The sequence below is a fragment of the Dryas octopetala genome, chromosome 7, assembly GCF_963921425.1.
Source record: "Dryas octopetala chromosome 7, drDryOcto1.1, whole genome shotgun sequence".
NCBI lineage: Eukaryota > Viridiplantae > Streptophyta > Magnoliopsida > Rosales > Rosaceae > Dryas > Dryas octopetala.
In genome coordinates this window covers 4,663,835-4,689,409 of record NC_141372.1, presented here as the reverse complement: position 1 = coordinate 4,689,409, position 25,575 = coordinate 4,663,835, and the positions used below count along the sequence as shown (strand labels likewise).

Below are 25,575 nucleotides of genomic sequence, written 5' to 3'. Positions count from 1 at the left end.
ATATTCATTCACTCATATATTTACCCGAATAATATATGATGCCAATAAGCTCGGAAGAGCAATAAATCTTTGCATTTTTAATCACAACAATCTTTGGTGTCAATGACACATACACTAGTGGTGTATGGAAACCCTTTTTTCTGACTAAAAGAAAAATGGAAGAAAATGCCAACAGACTTGTAAATAGATTTACACTTACATCATGTTATATCTCATGAAAAAGACCCAACTAAAGTTTACATTTAAGAACCAGAGTTAGCGAGGGTCTGAACAATGGTTCTGTGCCAGGGGTTGGAGAGGTGCTCCACAAGATTATCAATGGGTCCTGCATGAGTAACAGAAGCTTGCACAAAGATGCCAAGCATGGCTACCATTGCCAGGCGTCCTGCAAAAACCACAATTTAAAAAGAAAGGAAAATCATGAAATGGAAGATATTTTATTAAAAATAAAAAAGAAAGAATAACACACTGCAACACATCCGACCATTCTTAATCTCTTTAAGCTTCCAATCATGAGCATTCTTGATATCTTTTGCCAGACCAAGAGGATTTAGCAATGGACCACCAGGATATCTGTTGGAAAAAGATGTCTACTTTAGTTACTGTAGTATCATTATCAATATGTTCTTGTAAAGATTACAGAAACATAACTTAAAACTTAAAGAGTAAATATGGAAACTTTGTTCTGAGTCAATAAGATTACCCAGGTTCTAAACCTTCTAGTGCAGCTTCCAATCCAAAGAAGGATCCATCTTGGGCTTGAGATCCAGGACTTTTGAAATCCATGTATCTTTTAGTTTCAACAAATCTAAACAGAACATTAAAGGAGAACACAAGTTCAGCTGCATGAAATTATAAGAAGTATGCTCATAATTTATGAAGAGAAGATAGAAAACTATTTTTAACAGTAAATATGCAAATCACTAAATTATTTTCTTCATATAGCAGTAAATTACCATATCAATGGTTGATAATGGGTAGAGAATTTACCCCATCAAGATTAATTGGACAATGAACAGAGTTTCTGTGTTGGCAAACCCATATTTAACTGCACCTGCATTGTACCAAATTGGTATGCTGAGAAGTCCTGTTACACGCAGTAACTGCAACAAAGTGTTAAAAGATCATCAAGATTGCAAGGAAATGACAAACATTGATCATCAAACATGGGAAGAATGGTATTGATAAAAATAAAAAAAAAGTACTAACATCTGTTAGAAGAATTCCTGCAACTCCAAGCATTGCAAAGCGAGCATGAACCAGCTCTGCCTGCACATACCACCTCAAGCTTTCTGGGTCTTCCCCAAGCCCAAGTGGATCAAACCCAAAATCCCCAGCCAAGCTAATGAAAAGACAGAAATACCCCTCCATAGAGAGAGACACAGAGACAGAGATAGAGAGTGAACCTAAGCTAAAAAGAAGGATAACTGTAACATTGAAATTAAAAGGAACAGATTCTTGAGGGACTTACCTCCCATCAAGGTAGGCTGGTGGGTCAAGCCCAGGGAGCCATGTAGGTCGCAGCTGGGCTTGAACCACAGTTCGAGCAAAGCGTTGAGCTTTTGCTGGTTTACAATGCCAGGACGTGTCTGGTGCCCCAAATGAGTGCTTCAATATGGTCTTATTGGAATCAAAGGATAAAGAAGCTGGGTGCACAAGGAAACCTCTTCCCACTGCAGCGGCCATTTCTCAAACTCTCTATCTGTTTATCAACAGCTCCTTTACTGGAACCACGTACACCACCAGGTCCACAAATTCCATGTTTATAACTACGTAAAAATAGAAATAGAAAAATGGGTCCACTTAGGAAGTTAGGATAAAACATTAACTATGTCAATAATATATGGATAAAGTCTTAAAAAATATGAATAAAATTGCAGTCCGTCTAATATGAGGGGCAACATGTTTAAATGAAGTATTAGTGTTATAATCGTGTTAAATTCGACCTTTAAATGCGGTGTCGTTTATATTAACCAAACTCAAAATAATTGATACCTCCTTTTTTAAAAAATAAAATACATCTCAATCAATAGATATCTTTTTTAGTAACCAAATGTATTAGCAAATAATTTAGATAAATTAATTCTGAATTTGAGAAATTACCTTAGCAAATAGCAACATATTGATGATGAAGTTTAAGTGCTTAACTATCGAAGGTCAATTTGTTTAGTGATATTTCTCTTCACTTTATTGGAAAATCTCAAGTTCAAAACCCCATTCGGCTAGATAAAAAAGAAAAAACCCTCCTCAATTCGAGGGTATATAATATTTGCCATTAAATTTAGACGTGGCTTGATTTCTATATCAGTTAGTATGATCATTATATATTTTCCATCACACCAGATGATAAAAGAAGAGGGAAAGTACTGATAAATATATAAGGGGAAGAAAAAACAATCACTAAACCAGTAATACATAGACCTCTCAGTCCCCGTCAAGCTCCGAAACAGAGCAAAAGCATGTTGCATTAAGAACTACAACACTAATAATGCTGGAAATCATTAGTCCACTAGCAAATTTCTTCAGAACATGATTACAATTAGACATCACTCAGTACTGAAATTACCTAAGGAGAATACCCTAATTAAACTACAACATGACATACAATTTGGAAGTTCTAAACAAAGCATTTGAAACTTCATCAATGAAGCTAGCTAAGAAAGCTGAAAGTTGATGAAGGGTCATCATGTCTCTGAATGTCATCGCCTACTGGATATGCTGAAGGAGCTAACTTTCAGGGGAGTTGCGATCACAAGTGGGGCCTCAGGTGAGTCAGTGACTGCAAATTTGTCATTCATGAATCGACTGTCAACAATGGAATCGTCCTTGAGGACTATCTTGTAGCAATAGCAGCTCTTCAAGCCCTCCTGATTGTGGTAGCATTCATGTGAGCCATTCTTCACCTGCTGAAAGTTCCAAATCACACTAAACTTGCCCACAGTCGCAACTAAATGACGCTCCTGCTTCCCATTCTCCGTGACCTAAAAAATAATGTAAAACAAGAGACCATTATATGTTATAACAAAAGAACTCGGGAAAAACAAGACCATTAAGGCAAGATGATCTTGGACGCTCCTGTTCTCAAGTCTCTCAAAGTAATTATAAGCAAATAAACTTGGACAACTTAGAAGTAATATGCATATTACCATGCCCAACCTCCTGATGGAGATTTAGTTAAATTACTAGAAGAGCAATCAAAGTTCTAGATCTGAAAACTGATAGGAAGCAAAAGGGGAACAAAAAGTTCAGAGAAAGTAGTTTTAATCCGTCAAAACACTTCTGTAGGACCTGCTAAATAAAACCAATCCACTCTTTCTCACTTAAGTAATCAAACATTAAAGCACATACTAAATATAAAATTATGCCAAGGTAGCATATACTAAATCAAAAATTATGCCAATCCACTCTTCCTCACTTAAGTAATAAAACATTAAAGCATATACTAAATAAAAAATTATGCCAAGGTTCATATCTCAAGTGGACGCATGCGCACACATTATTTAGGAAACAGAAAGGGAAAAGAGAGAGAGCTAAATAATAAAAAACACAGTCCAAATAATAGTTTTGACACCCTAGACTCGTAGATTATATTCTTGCTACTTATAATGAGTAAACCTGGTTGAAGAAGGCCACTAAATCATGCAAATTAAAGCAGATGGAAATTACTAATTTTGAGCACCAACAAATAAAAGAAGCAACAGAATGATACAAACTCCCACCAAATTACATACCAATATTTCTAACTAACAGGCTAACAGGCTGAAAATACATATACTTACCCACGAAAACTGAGCATTACGAAACTTGTTATTAACACCCGCTAAGTGTGAATCAAGAGGAGTCAGTTTCAACAATCTTGGAGCTGAAATCCTATTCCCCATACGCCCTGAAAAGCCAGTCTTTGACTTCCCATCCTTATCGGTAAAGATGGTGCAGATGAGGATCAGATAGGTGTCAGTTGTCCCCAAAATCCACTTGCCATCATACGTAACATCCACATGAGTAATGGGGGAACCAAGGCCAGGAAAAGCTGTTTTGGCCTGTCTCATCGAATTGTTCGAATACAACCTGATCTTTCCATCAAGAGACCCAACAGCTATTGAGCCATCACCAGTGCTAGCAAAGCACTGAAAGTTAGTCCCTCTGGAGAACTGATGCCCTTGGTTCCAATTGAGAATAGGGGCACTAGCACCTGCAAGTTCCTGAACCATCCCTTTCCTATCACGCATATCCCACCGGCAAAGCCTGTTATCATCTAATCCCAAAAATGTCGAACCCGAGGGATCCAACTGCGCTCCCTTGCTGTCATTAGTGATATCCCTCATTGTAATATCAGTCCCATCTTTCCCAAACTTCCACTCGGTAACAACCTTCCCGGTTTCAATGTCAAACTGATGGATCCCTTTTGTATGAGGCTTCCCCTCATTCATCGGACTCATAAGCAGCATATTAGTCTCAGCCCTCATCAGCAAAGCCTTCCTAGGCGTGGAGTGTGCCAAACTTGAACCACCACCTCTAGAATTCCCATCATCGAAATTGACATAAACACCTTTCCCATGTATTCCATGAGCAAAATTCTTCACAACCTGAATGCCAGAGTCTCCCACCAAGAAACTATTGTCCAATGCACCCAATGCCAAGCTCTGTATACCGCCATTGGCCGCCTCCTCAAACTCCTCCCTCAAGTCCTGATTCGCTCTCACCGGCGTTGCCAAACCCGGGCTCTTCAATAAACTATCATCTGCGTCTTCCCACACCGAATCATCGGCCTTTTCCGGCTTTGCCCACCCAATAAAATCTTTCCCATAAACCTTAACCCTGTTCTCCTCAGTAGCCTCGTACCCATACGTGTTCTCAAACAAACAATCATTGTACTTAGTAACAAAGGCCTTATAGTCCTCGTTGCTAAAGAACTTCATTGCCCACACACCTCTAGCAACAAAATCAACACGACGATGATCACCAAAAGTCTTCAATTGCATTTCGGAGGAGACTCTAACCCGAATCTTCGCACCAACCCTCAAAACCCACCAAGAATCTCCGCCTTCCTCCTCATCATCCTCATCCTCTTCCTCATCATCACCATCATCATTGTCAGCTTCCATTCGAGAGGTCTTGCTAAAAGAGTAGGAAGTGAGTTTTTCGGAGGTTACCCATTTGGCTTTGGGGGTGTTTCCACCAATGTGAAGGTAGAGCTTGACCGCATTCTTGAGATTTGGTTTCTGGGACGATGACGAGTACTTGAGCTTTAGAGCCTTGAGCTTGGCCTCCACTTCGTCCACCGACGACGGCGTTTTGGGTCCTCGCTCCGCCGATCTCTGACGCTTTTCCTCGTCACCTTCGTCGACATCCTCGTAGTTTTCTTCCTCTTCGCTCTGTTCTTGGTCGGAGTCCGAAAGCTCCAGATCCTCGCGGCTGTGAGCCCCACCCATCGTTAAAGCTCTGCGTTTGTGAAGGTAAAGGGGAAGACAATGGGAAAAAGGTGGAGAGTTTTTGAGGGTTTCTGAAAGTGTGATGGGTATTTGGGGAATGCCAAGTTCAAATTTGAAATGGGAGCGATTGCGGTTTTTTTGTTGCCTTAACTTCTTATTTTTTAGTCTTGGCCAAAAAAAAAACTTCTTATTTTTTAGGGTTTACGAAAGTGAAGGAAGTGGATCCTTTTTCTAACGGACTAATCCAAACGGGTCGGATCTTGGTTTTTTTGGGTCAAGGCAAGGCACAGGATGGTGATCTTTTTAACCAAGATTTCTAAATTTGTTCACTAAACTTTCTTCTAATCAAATGAGACGATAGTCACGATACTGATTGATAATAAAAAATGATATGATAATGTTTTATTTATTCTATATTAATATATTCTGAAGTTCTGAACTACATTTATTTTAGGCTAATGTAAATGACACATTATTTAATAAACAAATTAGTGATTTTAGTATTATTGTTGCTTCACTCACATGCGCACGTAAAAGAAGTAGTTATGATAATGTATCACGTATTCCATCATAATTATATCTCACTCGTAGATGGTAATCATGGTATATGTATAAAGAGAAAATTACAGATTTAGTCCAGTTATTTTATACCTAGTTCAATTTTGGTCCACAATCTTTTTTAAGTTCTGTTTTGGTCCACTAATTGTTTGACTTGTTCAATAAAGGTCCAGATTTGTTTTCTCAAATTTGGCCTGCTTTTTACCCTATCAAATCTCACCCAAATTCAGCAAATATATACTTGTTTTAAAGCTATGCATTTCTTCTTTACAACCATATAAAGATCATTCAAATTGGAGTTCTAAAACTCAAAATAATTGACCCTAAAGTAGGGTACCCAAAACTGCCAATTTTTTAAATTTCACCAAATCTCAATTCTCTTAGATTATAATACTCCAAATTTGTTTTTATGACTAAGAAATGATGAAATATAACTTATACTTCAATTATAATTGAAGAAAACACAACCCAAAAGATTTAAAGTCACAAATCTGGACTTTTATTGAACAAATGAAACAATTAGTAGACCAAAACAGAACTTAAAAAAGATCGTGGACCAAAATTGAACTAGGTATAAAATAAGTGGACCAAATCTGTAATTTCCTCTATGTATAAAAGAAGGGGTTACGTTTACAAAATCTAAAGATGAATGAGAAGATAAGTAGATGCTTTTTAAATTTTTTTTCCTTTTTTACAATTGTTTTTAGAGAAAGTTTCATAATCCATATAATTTAACATGTTATATCATAGATAATTAAATTGGATCATTGATTAAGTAGAATGTTGTTTCAATGTGGTCTAGATTTACACTTACGCAATATCACGTATGCCATGTATTAATCATAATTAGTATATGCACACATAGAAAAACTTTTATAGGACGCGCACATGTTTTATGTCTCTCTTATCAAGTAAAAAATAGATAGATTATTTGTTTACACCTGTCCTATAATGTTTATTTTTATTGTGTAACACACAATGTGGTTTGAGCAAAGTAATAATGGTGGTGGCTTTATAAATGACAAGGCTATTTCCTTGCTTTAGGTTTTGAAATTTTGGATTCATATTTGTCTGGAAAAAAAAGTTGAGTGATGTGCATTTCCTAAGCCTCCTTAATGAAACCCATCAATATGGGGATAGTATTAGAGCTGTTGCAAGTAGAGTCAAAATATGGTAATACCAAAATCAGGACTAGCGATCAATATAGAAGCAGAGGCTGTCCAGAATTTGTATTCAAAGAAGCTTTACTCAAGCACAAATTTTCATTCATGTCTTCCAATGAAGTCATCTCAATAACACTAATTCCTGAACAGCCATCCCCTCCAGTCTCTCTCATCATCTCCCTCACCTTTGCTACATCATCCCACCTTCCTTTAACCGCATAAAGATTTGACATCAACACAAAGAACCCACCACCTTTACCATCCAAGAAAAATAACTTTTTGGCTAAATACTCCCCAAGCTTCACTTCTTGATGGATGCAACAAGCATTCAGCAGAGCTCCCCAAACAGCGAAATCGGGCTCTATTTCCATATCCCTGATAAACATCAATGCCTCCTCGAACAGCCCTGCACGACCAAAGAGACCAACCATGCAAGCACAGTGTTGCAATCCTGGCACCATATCAAACTCTTCCCTCATGATTTTGAAATATTTTCTTCCTTCCTGAACAAGACCTCCATGAGTACAAGCAGCTAAAACTCCCAAAAAAGTGATTTTATCAGGCTTTAGCCCTTGTTGTTGCATTTCAGAGAAGCAAGCAAGAGCTTTATGTTCTAGCCCATATAAGCTATAGCCTGAGATCATTGAGTTCCATGTTGCCAAACATGGCTCTTGGATGCTCTTAAACACCCTTTCTGCATGCTCTATTCTTCCACACTTGGTGTACATGTCAATAAGAGCAGTTCCAACAAAATCTTCCACTTCGAAATTGTTTCTTAGGACATAGTTATGAAGTCTCTCCCCAAATTGCAAGTACCCAAGTTGGCAACACGCAGATAGTAAGCTAGAGATAGTAATGGCATCTGGACTTTGTCCAGACATTTTCATTTGCAAAAACAACTCCAGGGCATCACTTGACCTTCCAGCTTGTACACAGCCGGATATCAAAGAATTCCAACTAATCAATGGTTTTTCATGTATCTCAAAAAATAAAGAGAAAGCACCTTCTATCCTGTCAAACCTCGAGTACATGCTTATCAACCCATTTGCAACCAAACAATCAGAGCTCAACCCACTCTTTAACCCATAACCATGGAAAGCAAGTCCAAGGCAAAAGTCAACAGGGTATTTTATCCCATGGAGGATGCTAACCATAGCAACCGCATCTAGTTTCATGTCTAACTGCTGCAAGTGAGCGAAACACTCCATAACCATACCCAAGTTACCTTTCTCAGCATAGCTTGAAATAATTGCAGTTAGGGAAACCAAGTTCTTCCAAGGCAATGACTTGTACAGAAGTTCTCCAGATTCTGTGTTCCCACATTTTGCATATACGCAAATTAGCGAAGTAATCACAGAAGCATCATTTGCAAGACCAGTTTTAATGGCATGACAATGGGTTGGCACCGGATTGGCATTTGCTGACAGAAGGCTTACCATGGTCACCAGATTGGCCTGAACATCTTCCTCTTGCATTTGTTTAAAGACAAGCATTGCCTCATCAAAGCATCCATTTTGTCTGTAAGCACTAATCATAGTATTCCAAGAAACTACACTCTTCTCAACCGTCTCTTCAAACAAGAGTTCTGCTGCATCCAAATCTGCACATTTAGCATACATTGAGGTAAGAGCATTCTTCACTTGAGAATCTGAATCAAGACCCGCCTTTATTCCAAACCCATGAATAGATTTCCCTTGAAAAACCAACTCATGCCTACCACACGACGGAACCAAACTAACCAAAGTCGTCTGACGAGGACCAAATCCCTCTCTACACATTTGAACAAATAGTTTCAATGCTTTAAAATCATAACCATTTCGCGAAACCCCACAAATCAATGCATTCCAAGAGACAACATCTCTATCAGGCATATTATCAAACAACCTCTGAGCATTTTTTACGCATCCCAATTTCATATAAAGATTAAGAAGAGCAGTACTGACATATACGAATTCGTCAACACCCGATTTTATCAAGTGGGTATGAATCTGATTTGCTTCTACTTTAGCATTCACTGAATTTGAAGCTGATGAAGAAGAAGAAGAAGAGGTAGTACAAGCTTTAACGAGTAAAGAGAAAGTGAGATCATTGGGTTTCACTTTGTACTCAAACAATTGGCGAAAAAGAAGCAGTGCCTGTTTAGAATTTTGGGTTTCAATGTGCGATTTGAACAGATAGTGGAAATACGAAAGGTTAGGCTTCGTAGAGAGACCAATAGAACAGGCCAAGTTCATACTCCGCAGTTTGGCGCGAGACTTCACAGTTCGTGCGTGCAGCTTCTTTTATAATTTTGCATAGCCCACATAATAATGTTTCATTCTTTGGTAGGCACGATAATATTGTTTATTTACCTTACAAAAGAATATTCATCTAAATCTTATAGCATACTATTTGGCAAGATTCATGACACATTGTGTTTGACATAGTATAAGACTATATTATGGTACATTAGGTATATGTTATACATGTTGTGCTCATTTTGTTCCAACCCATTTGATCATATCTCCATTTCTCCTTACATCTAATTATCCATTTATCTTTATTTAGGACCTTAACCTATGTCGGCTATAAATCAAATAAATTCCGATTCAAACTAATTCAATTCATTGATTATGCATAATTGAATTCAATTATAATATGAATTGTTCATGAACAATAACTCAAGTGGGATGAGAAGTGGTTGATTCTAAATTCACATATTTGAAGAAAAAAACAAAATTATGATATGAATCAGATAATATGATGACTTAATAAACAAATCAAATATAGGATAACATTTTGATGCTCACTAGTAAGCATTTTTATTTATGCTAGGTGAACAACAGTACAAGCCTCACAAATAGGGATCTGAATTCAAGTATTTATTACCATCCACCTTGTTCTTGAGGGGGAAGAAATGCATTAGATTAGCCTACTAATACAAATCTTACTCAGCATTCACAGACAGACTCACAGAGTAAGTTAACAGTAAGTAGGCTTTATTCTCATATTACATGTATAACGAAGCAAGCTTTCTATATAAATTCAGTTTCAGTTTCTCTCCCACACAGCAAAGTTGTCTCCACTGGTGGCAACGTGGTAGTTTGACTTTGTCGGGTCAAGGTCTCCAAGGTCCAACTTGGGCCCAATCTTCATAATAATCTTGTCATCAATTTTGGCCATATATAGATCAGCCTCCGCAGCTAAAATGCTCACACTGCTCCGGGCATTGATCCCATTCCTTGCTCGAATTGCAATCAAATTGCGTATAGGCTCCTTTGGCCACTTCCACTCGAAAAAGTGGTCATAGAACTGCATCCAACCAAGTAGTACGTTAGGATTAAATCAAATATGGACCGCATTGAAAAGATACATCACATGAAATTAATATGAATATGAATATGAACCACCCATTCACATGAAATTAATTTACATGATTGAGATGAATAGTGTAACTTACTATGCTTGGGGTGCCGGGATGGGTGAGAATGTAAGTGTATCCAAGCAGGATTGAGACGTCGTTACTCGGGTAAGGCAAGAGCTGTTGCGACCCCGGCGGATATCCGGTGTCATGGTTTTCAATAAATGTTACAGCACTTTCCGGCTTGATCCCGATCAACCCCGGCGGCTTGCCGTTTGAATCCTTGAGCCGCCACAGCTCGCCCTTCACCGCATCATTCATTATAAACTTGGTCGTCATATCAATCGCCGTCACAGCACCGCCAGCAGCCTCAACAAACTTTGCTATTTCATTCCTATGCGCATCCTGGTTTGGATCTAGTTTACCATCCTGCCCTTTCGCCACATTCCACTTCCAGTACTCGGCCACCGCGAACTCCGGCGAACTCCGCTCCATGTACATTTTGGTAATTTCGGGGGCGAACCCGGTTGCGTAATCGATCCGCCAACCGTCGAACCCGATTTCAGTCTTCAACCAGTTCAACCAATCGGACAGCTCGTCCTGCAGCCGCGGATTGGTGTGGTCCACGTCGGAAGTGAAAGGGAAGTTTTCGCCGGTGTCGGGGTTTCCGGTTCCGAAAGGGTGGTCGGTGTCGTCTCTGCAAATCAGCGACGCGTCCCACTCGAGAGGGGCGTCGAGTGTTCCGCCTTGGAAGATGCTCCATGCTCCTTTCTCGTCTTGTTTGATTGCGGCTCTGTGGTTGATGACTATGTCGGCAAGGGCTTTGATTCCCTTCTCGTGCATAGCCGCAATTAGGGATTTCAATTCAGCCTTGGTTCCATAACTTGATGCGTCCAGGTCGTATAGCCTTCTCGGGTAGTATCCTACAAAAAGTTTGGTATGAAAACTGTACGTTTTTTGTTTTGGTCTTTAATATTTATCGATGAAATTAATAAGAATGAGAGCGTACCCTCAGTTGAATTAGAGTTAGAAGGAGGAGGAAGCCAGACATGGGTAATTCCAGAGTCCGCAAGTTCAGGAATGTTGGTCTTGAGTGTGTTGTACCATCCTCCCTTTCTGCTTGAATCCCAATCGAACCCCTATCATATGTCATATGTATCATCAACCTCTTTCATCGATCAACATCTATAAACATATAAGTATAAAAACGAAAACTGTACCAGATGACCCTTTTCATTACCTGAAATAACACGGCCGGGGTTGCCAAGAAGGGGAAGAGAGAAATGCAGAGGCAGAAGCAGAACAAAAGGAGGAACTTCACCATGCTGATTTCTATAGTTTTACGTGTGAGATACTGAGATGTAGATACTTAGTGCCATAGTGGGGATTTAAATACACGTCTGGTTTGAGTTGAATTTACCAAAGGGCACACATGTTGGATCGATACTGGTCGTGCATGATTTTAGAAATGTGTACTGGAAATTAAAGCGCGCAGTAGTCAAAAATGACTGGCGGATCGGATAGAACCCAAATGAACAATCAGCATGGAGGGCTGCAGAGCAGAGAAAAATCGAAAGGGAACAACGAAGAGAGTAGACTTGTCCAATTCTAACAGAGATGTTTTTCTGTAATGGAATGGTTTTGGTGTTTCCATCCTAACGTTTAAAACACGTTAGGAATCAAGATCGACTAGGAAATTGATTCCAATTTGTCAGTAATTTTGCATTCCTAACCTACTATGGAATAGAAATCCCACTCTCCTCCTGGTATTTCTATCCCCCTTGATTGAAGGAATCGATTACGGTCAATCAAGTCACTTCCACTGCTTCATTTTCCTTTCCAAGTCAACCAAATATTATGTCTTGCTGGAATGGGCATTTAATTCTCTTTCCAAACCTGATTACGGCCAAACAAACAAGAAGTGAGGATTTAAATTCATGTTTGGTTGAGTTGAATTTACCAAAAGACACACATGTTATGATCGATGTTAATGATGCATAATTTTAGAAGAGTGTTGTATTTGGATACTCATTTTCCTCTCACTGCACAGTGCACACCCCTCCTATTTATTATGTATATTTACAATTTTAATCCAATATTAAATTAGGTCCATTGACTTTAAATACCAAACTTTAATAATTTTTTAGTTTAGGTACTAAAATTTAATAGCATTTTAGTTTAGATACTAGTTGAAAAGTCAAACAAACTAATAAAGTGAAGGGTATTAGAATTCATAAAAATTACATCATATGCCACTGCAATAAAAAAAATTAAAAAAATTCCCAACTAACCACCGTCCGGCCGACCACCGACCAACGCCGTTCAACAACACAAAAACAACTTGGCATAGAAGGGATTCGAACCCTTCTCATGCAAGAGAAAGAGACACCTCTTACCACTACACTACATAATAATTTCAATAAAAGTATTACTTTGACCTCTATTTATCCAATATTGTAATACAATTTAAAAAAAAAAAATTTAATTCAGTCACAAGTCACAAGTTAAATTGTGACTGTCTCACAATTTGTTGTGACTGTCATGGTAAGTTGAAAGAGAAACCTTCCCCAATTGCACTAGTAATTATTTTGTATAAAAAATATTGCTTTGACCTCTATTTATACTACATTGTAGTACAATTTTTCAAAAACATTCAATCAAGTCACAACTGAACCGTGACTGTCTCATAATTTAGTTGTGATTGTTCTGTAATCACAACTAAATCTGAAGTTGTGACTGTCACAATTTGAAAAAGATAAGACCATAAACTCTAGCATGCAAACTATAGAAAGTACACCTAAACCACCCCCAAAACTCATATAACAAAATTTGAAGTTGTGACTAATATTAAGAAAAAGATAAGTTTAACATAAAATACATAAATGTTTAACATAAAAGCTCACGTACAATAGAGAAGAGGTTCAGAGTATCCCCTACATAACCAGCAAAAATATTTCAAATTCCCAAAGAACAAATTCAGAGTTAAAAGGCTTAAAGCAACCTTGCTTACCAAGACCAGCATTCTTATTTACTACCCATTTTGAGTTTTATTAATTGTTTTACTGAAAAAACTCTGAGTTGGTCATTGAGCAATGAATTAATTTCAAAAAATGACAAACCCATGAACAATACATGGAAACCCATAATCAACATCAATGCAAAAGTATCGGTAAACCTATTCTGCCAAAAAGGGGGGGAAAAAGGAAACAAAAGCCTAAATGATTCATTGGTTCTAACCTTATTACTCTCAAATAAAAAATTACAAAGGTAGCAAAATGAAAATCATAATTTAGAAGACATTAAAAGAACACACACTTGTCATAAGAATGGAAAAGAAGTCACAATGAAAACTGAACATACATGCAAATACAAAGTCGCAATTTGACATCAAAATTCAAAATCTTTGTGGCACTCACTATAATGCACTAAGTCTTCTTTTGTGTAAAGTAATTGCTTTGAACCTAATTTATATAATATTGTGTATATATATATTTTTTAAAATAATTGATCCAGTCAGTCACAACTAATTAGATCTAAGTTGTGACTATCATAATTTAGTTGTAACTGTTCGCACAACGACCAAACAGTAATTTTTTAACAATTATTAATTATACTAAACCCAATAAAACAGGCCAAGGGCAAAATCGGAATATAAAATAAGCCCACTAAAAATGGGCTAGGCTGGAAATAAGGTTTGGTATCTAATCTAAAATGTTTTTAAGAAAGTTAGTAGCCAAACTAAAAAAAATAGTCATGTGCTGGTATTCCAAAAAGTTATTAGAATTAGGTAGTTAATCCTAATTTTCTCCATTGACTTTAAATACCAAACTTTAATAATTTTTTAGTTTAGGTACTAAAATTTAATAGCATTTTAGTTTAGATACTAGTTGAAAAGTCAAACAAACTAATAAAGTGAAGGGTATTAGAATTCATAAAAATTACATCATATGCCACTGCAATAAAAAAAATTAAAAAAATTCCCAACTAACCACCGTCCGGCCGACCACCGACCAACGCCGTTCAACAACACAAAAACAACTTGGCATAGAAGGGATTCGAACCCTTCTCATGCAAGAGAAAGAGACACCTCTTACCACTACACTACATAATAATTTCAATAAAAGTATTACTTTGACCTCTATTTATCCAATATTGTAATACAATTTAAAAAAAAAAAAGGTTTGGTATCTAATCTAAAATGTTTTTAAGAAAGTTAGTAGCCAAACTAAAAAAAATAGTCATGTGCTGGTATTCCAAAAAGTTATTAGAATTAGGTAGTTAATCCTAATTTTCTCTATTAAATTACTATAAATGACAAATTTTATTTTATTAAATAAAAAAAAACCTAAACCCCAACCCACCCATCCCAGCCACCCGCCCCAGTCCCATCGGCCACCGCCCCCGCCCACCCGTACACTGCTGGCAACCCCCTTGGCCAGCCGGCCCGCCACCTCTCTCTCTCTCTCGACGACCATGATGGTGGCGCCGCCGGCCTTTCTTAAGTCTGGCAGGGAGGGGACCCAAAGAGAGAGGGTGGTTAAGGCATAAATAAAGAGAGGGAAGGAGAGAGGAGAGAGATAGAGGGAAGTGGCGGGCGGGTCGACCAGAAGCGTTGCGGCAGTGGCCGAGTGGGGGTGGGGGTGGGGGTGGGGTGAGTGGCTGGAGAGTGAGTGAGTGAGTGAAAACCCAGAGAGAGAAAGGGAGAGATGAGAAAGAGGGGAGAGAGGGGAGAGATAGGGAAAGAGAGAGAAATGGAAACAGGCGAGAGAGGGAGGGAGGGGAAGGGAGGCTGGCGACAGTGGCCGATGTCGACGTCGGGTGTGGGGGTCGGGCTAGCTGGATTTTAGTTTTTTTTTTGGTAAATGAGGATATTTTAAATATTTTAAAGGTGTGTTTTGAGAAATTAAAAAAAAAAAAAAAAAAAGAAGAAGAAGAAGGTGTGTGAGGTGAGAAATGAGTATATATAGTAAGAAAAAAATGAGTGTGCAAATAGTGCCTCTTTTAGAAATGTGTACTAGAAATTGAAGCAGTCAAAAATGACCGGCGGATCGGATAGAACCAAATGAAAGATCAGCATGGAGATTGGAGAGCTCCAGAGCAGAGAAAAATCAAAAGGGGACAACGAAGAGAGTAGACTTGTCCAAGTCTACAGAGAGTAGAAAATCAAAAGGGACAATGCGATATGTAAGAATTTTCTAAGAGAGTAGACTAGTCCGAGTGCAAATGAAAGTAGCAAATGTCTAGGAAGACTGATTCCTCACCTAGGAAAGGGCCAAGTGCGATTAGTTTTCAAAATGTTAGGCAGCATGCATAAAACCAACAATTGGAGTGGGATTAAAGCCTTGAGGGGGACTCGATCTTTATGGGTGGGCTTTCTTAGTTTGTATACCTTGTTGGGCTTTGCACCTACTGTTCTGTTATAACTTCAGACTAAGACTAAGCAGAAAGCAGATTTGTAGGCAAAATATACAGCAACTAGCAGGCAGGACAAGGGCACAGCAGAAAGGACATGGATAACAAAATAAAAACAAGCTCAGTGCCAGAGATAATTAAGAAGCCTTCTTCTAATGGGAACAACTTATTGATCAAGTATAAATGATGCATGGTCCTACTACCAAAGACAAGCTTAAAGCTTTAATTGAATTCTAGTTTTGCTTAATGGAAAGCTACTTTTCCAGTTCAAGCTACATAGCTACTAGTATTTGAGAAATTAATTTTTGAAGCAAATAAGAGTAATAAGCAAGCCCCTAATGCAAATTAATGGGGCACATGCTCACAACAAGTAAAAGTTGTCACATCTTGGAAGGCTTGGGGAAAATGTCAGGAGTAAATTTCTGGGCTGCACTCAGACTCCCCTTAATCTTCATTGCACCCCTCATGAAAGCAATTTGTGGGTTCATCTTCCCCAACGCAACCTTCACGAAATCATCATCTTTAAACGAAAAGGTCGCATCAGGCTTTCCTCCTTCATATGGCCCTGAATTTCGGCTTCAGTTTCAGTAAAGGTCTCATCTTTCATAACACAAACGAATCAGAAAAACCAGAAAAATCAGAAACCCTAACCTTTCTTGACCTCCCCCTTCTTGAGATCAACGGTGTAAACCACCTCGTTGAATCCGATTTTCTTGGGCGCGATGTTGATCTGGTAGACGAGTCCGACCTTCTTGGTGATTTGTTTGCCGGCGTCGGTGGCCAGGTGCTCCTTCATCTGCTCCAGCAAGGCCTCCGACTTCAGCTGATCACTGCTGTTACCCATTGTTTCTTCCTCGCGCTCTTCGCCTCTCCCTTTTCTCTACAATTCTACAAAGATTGAAATGCAAACCGCCTCGGAACACGCCGTTTTAAGACTGCTAGCGTATGAGAAGGGGTTGGTTGGTTTGTCAATTAGCCCCAATTTAATTGTCATAGATCAGGCTCCAACTAACCGCGCAGAAATCAGATGAGGGACCACGGCACGCATGCCAACACCTTCCCTTTCTGGCACTTTGAACTTTGAAGTGGATCGGGTTGACTTAATTTGTGAATTATTTTTGGAAGGTGGTTCGTATTATTACACCGAAATGGGCTCAGCCCATTTGGAAGAAAGAAAGATATGTCTCGGCCCATCATTGAAAGCCCAACTAGAGTTGGCTAGGAGCATGCACAGCAAAGTCGATATGGAAGTGTCGTGTCCTCTTCTCATTCGTGCATATTCAGAATTGAGATATGGCAAAGCACGCCACGCGTCTCACCATCAACTGCCGGAGGTAAACTCCATGTCTTGTTCATCATCTGCATTCGACTTTGAATTATATGTACCTGCAGCATGAGTATATACGTATAGTACATGACTACATGCTGACTTTGTTACAATCATTTTCTTATTTGGTCAGATTCTGAGTATGATTTAATCAACTGGGTTCTCTCTGCATTTGGAATTGCCATATGGTAAATGTGAGTGGTGGTACAGTTTTCTTGGCTTGTATTTACAATGTAATATGGATATAAACAAGTTCATTAGGTAGTGTGTCAGTGATTTTGATGAATTAATTATCAAATATAATAATATATGTACTCATGGAATACCCCAACTGTTTGATAATTTAAATATTAAAATGAAAATTGGGCTACCCTATCATTGGCTTAATTTTGAGCAGTTGAGCCATTTGAAAGTTTTAGGCAAAATATTATGTGGTTCCCAGGCAACTGTTTTTCCTTGTCTCTTCACTTGTATTCAAATATCTTTTTTGTTTGAGCGGACTTACTATCATCTGATTTTAATCACGTGTTAGAGCTCAAAATAGAGTCTGTAGTTATTTGCATATCACAGTAAACTTCACACTGTGATACATATATCTAATTTAAGGCTGTATTTTGTGTTATTAGACAGTACTAATAGGTTGATTTTGGATTCTGCTTTGAAACTTAGTGTAATCTTCTAACAAAAAAGGCCTGATGCTTCTGTTTTTTCAACTCAGCCAGTACTGGAATATGATGGAAAGTAAAGAATATGTCGAAGACCACTAAATAGCTCATCCTGCAAAGGACTGTCTGGGTAGTCAATATTCATTTGAAGCTGTATATACATTGTTGTTTTGGAGGTTTTTTATTTGTTCTAATGCAAAGGCAGAATATTCTTTATAGCAAGGCCGAGGCCTCATTCAATTTTGGAACAAAACCGAACAGAAAACATGGTTCAAGAAGTCCCTCTGAAATTCTCTGCTCACTTGCTGGGAGGACACATGTTCGATTATGTCTAATGAGGGCCAAAATTCCATCTAGCATTAAAATTGCAGGTTTGGAAGTTTTAAAATGTAGCCACAGATTTGGACCTTTATTAAAGGTCAGAGCGGCTGGTGGAAACCAAGGAGATTTGTCAGATGAGGATGATGATCTCTGTCCAGTTGAATGCGTTAGAGAATTTAGTACCGACGAGGAGTTCTTCAAAATTCTTGAAATGGCCAAAGAAAACCATGCTTTGGTTGTTGTCGATTTTTATCGCACTTCATGTGGAAGCTGCAAGTATATAGAGCAAGGTTTTTCAAAATTATGCAAGGGATCTGGAGAGGGAGATGCTGGAGTAATCTTCTTAAAGCATAATGTGAGTATTATACTAGTTCTGCTTATTTGGCCATTACAAGGGCATGTTGAACTTTCTTTTATCAACTCAATATGTAGTTGTAAAAGGCTATTTACTGCAGGTAATTGATGAATATGATGAACAATCCGAGGTTGCTGAACGACTTAGAATTAAGGTAAAACTTCCCAATCTTGTATGTTAATTGAGCGTTTTCACAGGAAATATAGCAGATTGTACTATATTATAGAGCAATGATGCTGTATAAAACCTCTTGTTGACTTGGTTTTCTTGCTCAAAAATTTGTTCTCTGCATTTAAGTTCAGCTAAATTCATGACACTGGATTGCAATATGCACATTATATAAGCTAATTGCTTTCATTTCTATCATCTTAATTTCTAACTATTTGGTTTCTGCATCATTTGATATCCAGATCAACTCTATATCTATCTTTGTATTCCCTACTTCTGGCTCTAAATTTAAGATGGAATGAAATATTGCAGACGGTGCCCCTCTTTCATTTCTATAAAGACGGGATCCTATTGGAAGCATTCCCAACCAGAGACAAAGAGAGGATCCTTGCTGCCATTCGTAAATACGCATCTACAGACTTTAATCTGTAAATTAATACGTATACTGGTGAGTGATTTGGACCAATTTGCTTAGTATACAGATTGTAATTTACTAATATATTGATCTCCCTTGTGCGTGTTACATTCTCAATTAGCAAATTGTATATTTTGGCAGATTTTGGATGAGACTTATACATCTCATATGGTTTGGTTGCGTCTGTTTAACAATACCATTGCCTTACATTTCCAATTAAGTGGTGTCCTAAGTTCTGTTTTCCAACAGGTGATTCCAAATTCAATTGCAAAGCCAAGAAACCATAGAACAATCCAAAGTGAAAGATCAATGTAATAGGTAAAATTAAATGCATGCTGCAGAAGTACGACTTGAGATTAATAAACATATCAAAATGTTGGAAAATAGGGCATCTTACCACTCCCAAATAATATAAGGAGGGGGGACAAGTAAAAATGAAAGGAAGCTAGCCAAAAATGAAAAAGTCAATTTGGGGAGGAGGGTATGGCATTCAGCTATCAATCATGAATTCATGATAATGAGTAGTCCCTTCCCTAGCTAGCTATTCTTTCCAAAACTTGACTGGGAGTCCATGCAGAGGCACTGGGAATGGGCTATATTGAACCCCACTTTGGGGTTCCACTACTTCCCACCTGCAACAACAACACCAAAGTTTTCTTCTTATCAATAATTATATTTCTGGCAGAGACTAAGCTAAATATGGCATGGTTCAAACATGATTAAGATAAAAAGGAACAAAGTATGTTTCACTTTTGAATAGTTGGAATAGGATTAGATCCAGACACTAATGTTAGAAGGCAGATGATGAGTACTAAAATTGAACATAATTTATAAAATACCTGAAGTTGGTGACTAAATGGTGCATCATAACCAGTATTTCTAGCTTGGCAAGTTCATTTCCCGGACAGGCATGCACTCCACTGCCAAATGGCATAAATGTATTTGGCTTTGGTGCAACCTATAGTTAAGCATCAAAGACGAGTTAAAACATCAAGATGCTTTCACTTCCAAACAAATAATTTCATGAGATAGCAATAAGTACTTATTTCATGAACCTTAGAAACCAAAATGGAAGGGAAATATGTAATAACTAATTTTTTTTGGAGTGTTTTATTGCCTGCCAGGGTTGCTCAATCTTTTCCTTTCTTTACATTTTTTAATATTTTTATCTTTTTAAAATAAGATATAGTAATAATAAAATGTATAATGGAAAAGGGTACGTGGGGTGAGGGAGAACAGCAACAGCAACAGTCTACATACCTCGAATCTAGAAAGATCGAATTTCTGAGGATCGGGAAAAAATTCTGGATTGTGATGAATGTTCCTGAACAAAGGCATCACTTTCCAACCTTTTGGAATCATGTACCCTGCCACATGTTCCAACACCAATCATACACCAACATGCAGGTCATTTCCTAGATGGAGAAATTAATGTACGCTTTCTTACTTAAAACTAGAGATTGTGATATATATCTTTTATTCTCTTCCACAAAATAGAAAGAAATACCATTAAACCAATAGGAATCGGACCAATTGGTTATCAATTACAAGAGTTAAAAAGACTGTATATTCCTCTAATCAAATTCACCTTTGTATTCCACATCAACCACTGCCTCTCTAAATGCAAAAGATATAATGCTGGCCATTCTTAAACTCTCTAACACAACCTGAAAAGGTACATTATTCCTGTAGTTAGCAACTTAGCTAGCAACAAATCAAATCATATATGCCCCATGCTTTGTTGGCAAAGTACATGTGACAAAAACAAAATTTAGTTTCTTTTGATATGAATGAATTAGTGTGGGTCATGAAAAATGAGAGTCGCACAAATTAACCAGTTCTCTGCAGGAGTAATTGTGTGCAGAAACAAATTTTGTAAGTATATGTAAATCATTATCTTATCAGACATCAGTGCATGCATTTACACACCTTGTAACTGATTGGCATGTTTCTAGTCTGTGCCCAACTCAAAGCTTTGTTACCTTGTTCATTTAATTCCCAAATTGCCTTCTGTTCTGCCTGCAAATTCAGCAGTTAATAATAAGTACATATTAATTACCATATTAATAATTAAAGATAAAGACAAGAAATATTGAAGTAAAACTGTAAAAGTGAATTCTCCTAGACCCTCCTACTAGTTGTAGCTGTGCTATGTTGTCCATACCTTAACAGCCTCTAGAAGTTTGGGGTCATCGTGAAGGTACTTGACAATCCAGGTCATCACACTGGCTGTGGTGTCTTGGGCAGCAAAAAGAACTCCTAAAATGTTGTCAGCAATTTGGTCATCAGTCAAGACTTCACCTTTCTCATCTTTTGAGTTCAAAAGGCAACCCAGCAAGTCCTTCTCAAGTAGTCTCTTCTCTTTCCTTTCAGAAATAATGTCACCCAGAATCACTCTTAGCCTCTTCCTTGCCTATAATTAAAAACAATTTATTAATTAATTAGTTTATCGAACACATAATTCGGATGTAAAATGTTTGATGTTTGACCAATTTTGACTTACCAAGAGAGCCTTTTTGTATGGTGTTCCTGGGATGTTTGTGGGGAAGGAATTGTAGCCTTTGTCCACTATGACGTAGTTCTTATTGAGCTCCTCTTTGTAATGGCCTTGCAATTGCCCAAAAGTTGCTACTATACCCACCTCGAAAGAATACTACAATGACAAGTACACAGTCAAAAAATTAACTTTATCATTTTTTTTTGGCCACTAACTTTATCATTTAAGTATAAAATATAAACACAACTTGACGCAATAGGTTTTTCCAAAAAATAATATAAAATTAGCATTTGTCCACGGATTAAATGTCTGATAAGATCATAAATGCTCATTGAATTTCTCTTTTTAATAATTTAACTTTTTTAAAGATTATTCAATATATACTCACCTTTTTCATTTCATGGAGGGTGTTGGTGACTTGGCCAGTGAGCCAGGACTGTGAGGAAGATTTAGCTATGGCTTCAATATGGGGCACCAAATTTCGAATGATGCCAAGGGAGAGAGAGCCTTGAACAAGCTTCCTCAGGCAAGTGTGGTAGTCCCCTTGGTGAAAAAACAGTGCTGACGGACCAATCAGACGCTCTTTGCTTTTGGGGTACGTGGGTTTGAACAAGTGAGCTTGAGCCAACACAAACTTTGCAGCCTCCGGGCTTGCCAGCATCACACATGGACACCCAAGAATATGGGTCTTAAAAATTTCTCCATACCTGTATATATCCACCACATTAAATTCGATTCATGTAGGAAACTACACAAAATGAGAGATCGAGTGAGAGAGACCAACCTTTTCTGTTTGCCAGAAAAGAAAGTGTTGGGGTCTTGAGAATAGAGCTGGAGAGTCTCTCCTATATAAGGCCAACCTAATGAGCCTGGAGGGAGCTTAACCCTTCTCTGGGGTTCTTTTCCTCTCTTGTCCCTTTTCATCAAAATATATGAGAGTATGGTTGTTAGGAGAAAGATGAAAACGTATGTGAAAATTGCAATCATCTCTCTCTCTCTCTCCCTAGTACTGAGCAATGTGTTAGTGAGTTTGTAGTAAAATCGAGAATGAGCTTTGCTGCTAATATTGAGTCACTGCGAGAGGGGGGGAGGGAAGCACTAGTTTATATAGAGAGCCAGATATGAGAAAGCAGCAGAGACCAGACAAATTGGGACAAGTGTCAATCCAAGATCGATTTGGTGTCCTAGGTGTATGGCTACCAATATTTTTTTGGTTACTTTAAATAGAAATCCAAAATGAAAAAGAGATATAAGCCAAGTCTAGTAGGCTCAAAATTTAAATATAAGCCCAATTTATTCATCCATGCATATGCAACATAAAAAAATATATTTATCACCTAAAACATATGCCCTTGCAACCTAAAATTTACATATGTATCTGTCGAGCTCTCGACAAGAGTATTGAGTGCTCGGTAGCTTGTTTTGGGTGTTTAGGCCCGCGCACGCGAATAATTTAGGTTTTGACTTAATTTTTTATTTGGCTGAATTTTCACTTAAAATTTTTTCAAAAACTAGACTTGAGAGTAATTTATTATATTTTTTTTCTTGGCAAATATGGATACCAATATTTCCAACAACAAAATCTAAAACGGACATTTATTACTGGCACAGACAATTTTTACCTGGTATGGTATTTTTCTGTTCAAACTCAATTTTTACCTTCCCTTTAGATTTAATTTCTTGGATATACTCAAGCAATATATTCAAATTGATGAACTTACTCTATTTATAAAATTGTAGAGTAAAATAGCAATAGCAACTAAACTCACTAAAGGTTCAACAGTCTATATATTTTGCCACGTACATCTTGTTTCCTCGTAAAATTGCGCATTTAATTGGCATGTTTGTGTGTATTGACATGTACAGCCACAGGGCATACCAACTCAGAAGAGGGGACCGTTTATGTGGAAGGATTCAGAATTAAGAAGGGATTGGGATGTTAACCATGAGCTCCATTGGATAGAAAAAAACATCACGTACAGTACTGAATACAATGCATTTAAAATAACTGCATTCACTGTAACTATAACGTCCTAAATTTGAAATTAGGTTCAATGTATTGAGAAAAAGATCTCGCATTGAAAATGTGAGGCCTTGCATAGTACGTGGTTAATAAGGGTTTGGGCTACTTCTTTTATAGTCAGTTGGTTTTGGGATGGATGCCTAGATTCCTTTATGGTATCAGAGCAGGCTATTCAAGTAGTAAGCCTAACGGTCACACGTGCTCTCACGTCACCCAATATAAATTATCTATGTGTTAGACTTGAGTGACGCCACACGTACGGGGGTGTGCTGAGAGAAAGATCTCACATTGAAAATGTGAGGCATATAACCAATTGGTTTTAGAATAGATGCCTAGATTCCTTCACAATGAAGTGTTGAGAGAAATCTCACATTGAAGATGTGAGGGCCTTACTAGTGGCTTATAAAGGTTTAGGCTACTCCTTCCATTGCCAATTGGTTTTGGGATAGATGCCTAGATTTCTTCATGGTATCAGAGCAGGTTATCCACGTGATGCGCCTAACGGCCATACGTACTCACACGTCACCCAATATAAATTGTCCATGTGTTAGGCTTAAATGACCCCACACGTGCGGGGGCGTATTGAGAGAAATCTCACATTAAAGATGTGAGGGCCTTACTAATGGCTTATAAGGGTTTGGACTACTCCTCCCAATTATCAATTAGTTTTGGAATGAATGCCTAGATTTCTTCATGAAGCAGTTAAAATCCTTGTAATTTCTTGTATTTCTTTCCATTAAACTACAATTTTCTATTTTCATCATTAATGTTGAGATTATAGTACGTCAAGCGATTTAGCTATAAACATTAACTACAAATCGTAGATTTGGAGTGATGGACACAATCCAAATGGAGGCTTAGTTAGTATCTCAAAAAAATGTAAAATTAAAAAATTTGGTAAAATACTTGGCGAGACAATTAAATTTAATTCCATTTTCCACCGACATTGTACAAAAAGTCAATTTTTTATTAGTCAAACAGCTAATAAAATATGTGGTGCATGCAAACACGAGCGACATGGTAGCTTAACTAGGCCTTGATTAAGCTTTCTTGATATTTCTAGAAATATTGGAGGCGATCAAAGACAAAACTCTTGTTCCTTGATGGATTTGCCAGGTGTTCGAAAATGTTCTAGCTAGTTATAGGCTTATAGCTAATTAGCTAAGAGCCTAAGACTATTAAAAGAGTATCCAATCGAATCTTAATTGGAAGATTTTATCTTTTGCAAGATTTCAAAGTTAAAACTGATACGAAAATCAACATTTATTATATTGGAAAGAAATAATTCGGCCACCGCCTTCTTTAATTAATTACTTCCAGGAATCCACTGGTATTTTCTATTAGAGAAAGGTAGAAGTGAGCTTATTACACACGTGCATGCATGGCACTCAAAATGTGATCTCTTATTACATTAACCTATTCATTACCATTTTCATAGGTATAGGGGTCACCTATAGAAGATTTTCGTACGTGTAGTCTGCTTAATTAGGCGCCATATTAATTAAATTAAATTAAAAGTTCAAATAAATATCCATTTATGAAGATCGAATTAGACAATTATACACCAAGATTGTATACAAGATTCTTAATTTGTAGGACAAATAGAAGAGAGTCGGGGAGGGAATAATGAATAATGTTGGTGGGGACGGATGAATAGCCATAGTGGCATCCAGCCCATCCTTTTTAATATTCTTAATATCTCCAACCTTCCAGATCGGATTGATATATCCTTGTCTTCTTCTCCTACTCTATTGAGGCTCGCTCACTTCCTCCAATCTCCATCAAGATTTTCAGGGCACCCTGTAATCGCTGTACCCATTAAGCTTTGCACCCTAGCTAGCTAGGACCTTCGTTTATAGGATACATGGATTTGTCCTGGATGTCGCTATCTAGTTTGAA

The 25,575-nt window shown here is 37.7% G+C and overlaps 7 protein-coding genes across 12 annotated transcripts; 1 reads left to right on the top strand and 6 right to left on the bottom strand.

The window, feature by feature from the left end:
- Positions 1–34: 34 nt before the first annotated feature.
- LHCA5 (photosystem I light harvesting complex protein 5) lies at positions 35–1,748 on the bottom strand. Its single transcript, XM_086249460.1, has 6 exons — positions 1,472–1,748; positions 1,210–1,342; positions 991–1,103; positions 704–808; positions 485–573; positions 35–385 (listed from the first exon to the last, which is right to left on the bottom strand). The coding sequence occupies exons 1-6, from the start codon at positions 1,684–1,686 to the stop codon at positions 243–245; spliced, it is 798 nt and encodes a 265-aa protein (XP_086105586.1). The 5' UTR covers positions 1,687–1,748; the 3' UTR covers positions 35–242.
- Positions 1,749–2,383: 635 nt separating this feature from the next.
- On the bottom strand, positions 2,384–5,565 carry LOC147278775 (Vacuolar import/degradation, Vid27-related protein). Its single transcript, XM_086249458.1, has 2 exons — positions 3,780–5,565; positions 2,384–2,981 (listed from the first exon to the last, which is right to left on the bottom strand). Exons 1-2 carry the CDS (start codon positions 5,430–5,432, stop codon positions 2,700–2,702), a joined length of 1,935 nt encoding a protein of 644 aa, XP_086105584.1. The 5' UTR covers positions 5,433–5,565; the 3' UTR covers positions 2,384–2,699.
- Positions 5,566–7,188: 1,623 nt separating this feature from the next.
- Positions 7,189–9,387, bottom strand: LOC147278774 (Tetratricopeptide repeat (TPR)-like superfamily protein). The gene has a single exon (XM_086250246.1). The coding sequence runs from the start codon at positions 9,385–9,387 to the stop codon at positions 7,189–7,191; it is 2,199 nt and encodes a 732-aa protein (XP_086106372.1).
- Positions 9,388–9,919: 532 nt separating this feature from the next.
- Positions 9,920–12,427, bottom strand: LOC147278773 (alpha-amylase-like). The gene is made up of 4 exons (XM_086251318.1): positions 11,734–12,427; positions 11,503–11,632; positions 10,593–11,416; positions 9,920–10,444 (listed from the first exon to the last, which is right to left on the bottom strand). The coding sequence occupies exons 1-4, from the start codon at positions 11,815–11,817 to the stop codon at positions 10,184–10,186; spliced, it is 1,299 nt and encodes a 432-aa protein (XP_086107444.1). The 5' UTR covers positions 11,818–12,427; the 3' UTR covers positions 9,920–10,183.
- A 3,625-nt stretch (positions 12,428–16,052) lies between these two features.
- On the bottom strand, positions 16,053–16,930 carry SCP2 (sterol carrier protein 2). Its single transcript, XM_086251326.1, has 2 exons — positions 16,557–16,930; positions 16,053–16,470 (listed from the first exon to the last, which is right to left on the bottom strand). Exons 1-2 carry the CDS (start codon positions 16,747–16,749, stop codon positions 16,286–16,288), a joined length of 378 nt encoding a protein of 125 aa, XP_086107452.1. The 5' UTR covers positions 16,750–16,930; the 3' UTR covers positions 16,053–16,285.
- Positions 16,931–17,147: 217 nt separating this feature from the next.
- LOC147278771 (Thioredoxin superfamily protein) lies at positions 17,148–19,350 on the top strand. 6 transcript variants are annotated; one of them, XM_086251325.1, is made up of 6 exons: positions 17,149–17,239; positions 17,366–17,426; positions 17,955–18,027; positions 18,117–18,573; positions 18,674–18,727; positions 19,054–19,350. In XM_086251325.1, the coding sequence occupies exons 4-6, from the start codon at positions 18,232–18,234 to the stop codon at positions 19,171–19,173; spliced, it is 516 nt and encodes a 171-aa protein (XP_086107451.1). In that variant the 5' UTR covers positions 17,149–17,239; positions 17,366–17,426; positions 17,955–18,027; positions 18,117–18,231; the 3' UTR covers positions 19,174–19,350. The 6 variants fall into 6 exon arrangements, with proteins under 6 accessions (XP_086107449.1, XP_086107451.1, XP_086107446.1 ...); XM_086251324.1 differs by having other exon boundaries at positions 17,168–17,239; positions 17,951–18,027; XM_086251323.1 differs by having other exon boundaries at positions 17,148–17,239; positions 17,955–18,573.
- A 142-nt stretch (positions 19,351–19,492) lies between these two features.
- LOC147278770 (abscisic acid 8'-hydroxylase CYP707A1-like) lies at positions 19,493–22,701 on the bottom strand. Its single transcript, XM_086251317.1, has 9 exons — positions 22,438–22,701; positions 22,042–22,360; positions 21,660–21,809; positions 21,321–21,569; positions 21,086–21,175; positions 20,745–20,823; positions 20,417–20,523; positions 19,996–20,114; positions 19,493–19,788 (listed from the first exon to the last, which is right to left on the bottom strand). The coding sequence occupies exons 1-9, from the start codon at positions 22,638–22,640 to the stop codon at positions 19,698–19,700; spliced, it is 1,407 nt and encodes a 468-aa protein (XP_086107443.1). The 5' UTR covers positions 22,641–22,701; the 3' UTR covers positions 19,493–19,697.
- Positions 22,702–25,575: the final 2,874 nt, after the last annotated feature.

Coding starts and splice junctions, on each gene's coding strand:
- LOC147278775 (XM_086249458.1), bottom strand. CDS start 5,432: ATGGGTGGGGCTCACAGCCGCGAGGATCTGGAGCTTTCGGACTCCGAC. Junction 2,982..3,779: donor GTAATGCTCAGTTTTCGTGG/GTAAGTATATGT, acceptor ATTATTTTTTAG/GTCACGGAGAATGGGAAGCA.
- SCP2 (XM_086251326.1), bottom strand. CDS start 16,749: ATGGGTAACAGCAGTGATCAGCTGAAGTCGGAGGCCTTGCTGGAGCAG. Junction 16,471..16,556: donor GAAGGGGGAGGTCAAGAAAG/GTTAGGGTTTCT, acceptor GCCGAAATTCAG/GGCCATATGAAGGAGGAAAG.
- LOC147278771 (XM_086251323.1), top strand. CDS start 18,091: ATGCAAAGGCAGAATATTCTTTATAGCAAGGCCGAGGCCTCATTCAAT. Junction 18,574..18,673: donor TAATCTTCTTAAAGCATAAT/GTGAGTATTATA, acceptor TATTTACTGCAG/GTAATTGATGAATATGATGA. Junction 18,728..19,053: donor CTGAACGACTTAGAATTAAG/GTAAAACTTCCC, acceptor GAAATATTGCAG/ACGGTGCCCCTCTTTCATTT.
- LOC147278774 (XM_086250246.1), bottom strand. CDS start 9,387: ATGAACTTGGCCTGTTCTATTGGTCTCTCTACGAAGCCTAACCTTTCG.
- LHCA5 (XM_086249460.1), bottom strand. CDS start 1,686: ATGGCCGCTGCAGTGGGAAGAGGTTTCCTTGTGCACCCAGCTTCTTTA. Junction 1,343..1,471: donor CCAGCCTACCTTGATGGGAG/GTAAGTCCCTCA, acceptor TCTTTTCATTAG/CTTGGCTGGGGATTTTGGGT. Junction 574..703: donor CTAGAAGGTTTAGAACCTGG/GTAATCTTATTG, acceptor TTTTTCCAACAG/ATATCCTGGTGGTCCATTGC.
- LOC147278770 (XM_086251317.1), bottom strand. CDS start 22,640: ATGATTGCAATTTTCACATACGTTTTCATCTTTCTCCTAACAACCATA. Junction 20,524..20,744: donor GGTTGATGTGGAATACAAAG/GTGAATTTGATT, acceptor AACATGTGGCAG/GGTACATGATTCCAAAAGGT. Junction 20,115..20,416: donor TCGATCTTTCTAGATTCGAG/GTATGTAGACTG, acceptor GCTTAACTATAG/GTTGCACCAAAGCCAAATAC.
- LOC147278773 (XM_086251318.1), bottom strand. CDS start 11,817: ATGGTGAAGTTCCTCCTTTTGTTCTGCTTCTGCCTCTGCATTTCTCTC. Junction 11,633..11,733: donor CCCCGGCCGTGTTATTTCAG/GTAATGAAAAGG, acceptor GACATATGATAG/GGGTTCGATTGGGATTCAAG. Junction 11,417..11,502: donor TAACTCTAATTCAACTGAGG/GTACGCTCTCAT, acceptor AACTTTTTGTAG/GATACTACCCGAGAAGGCTA.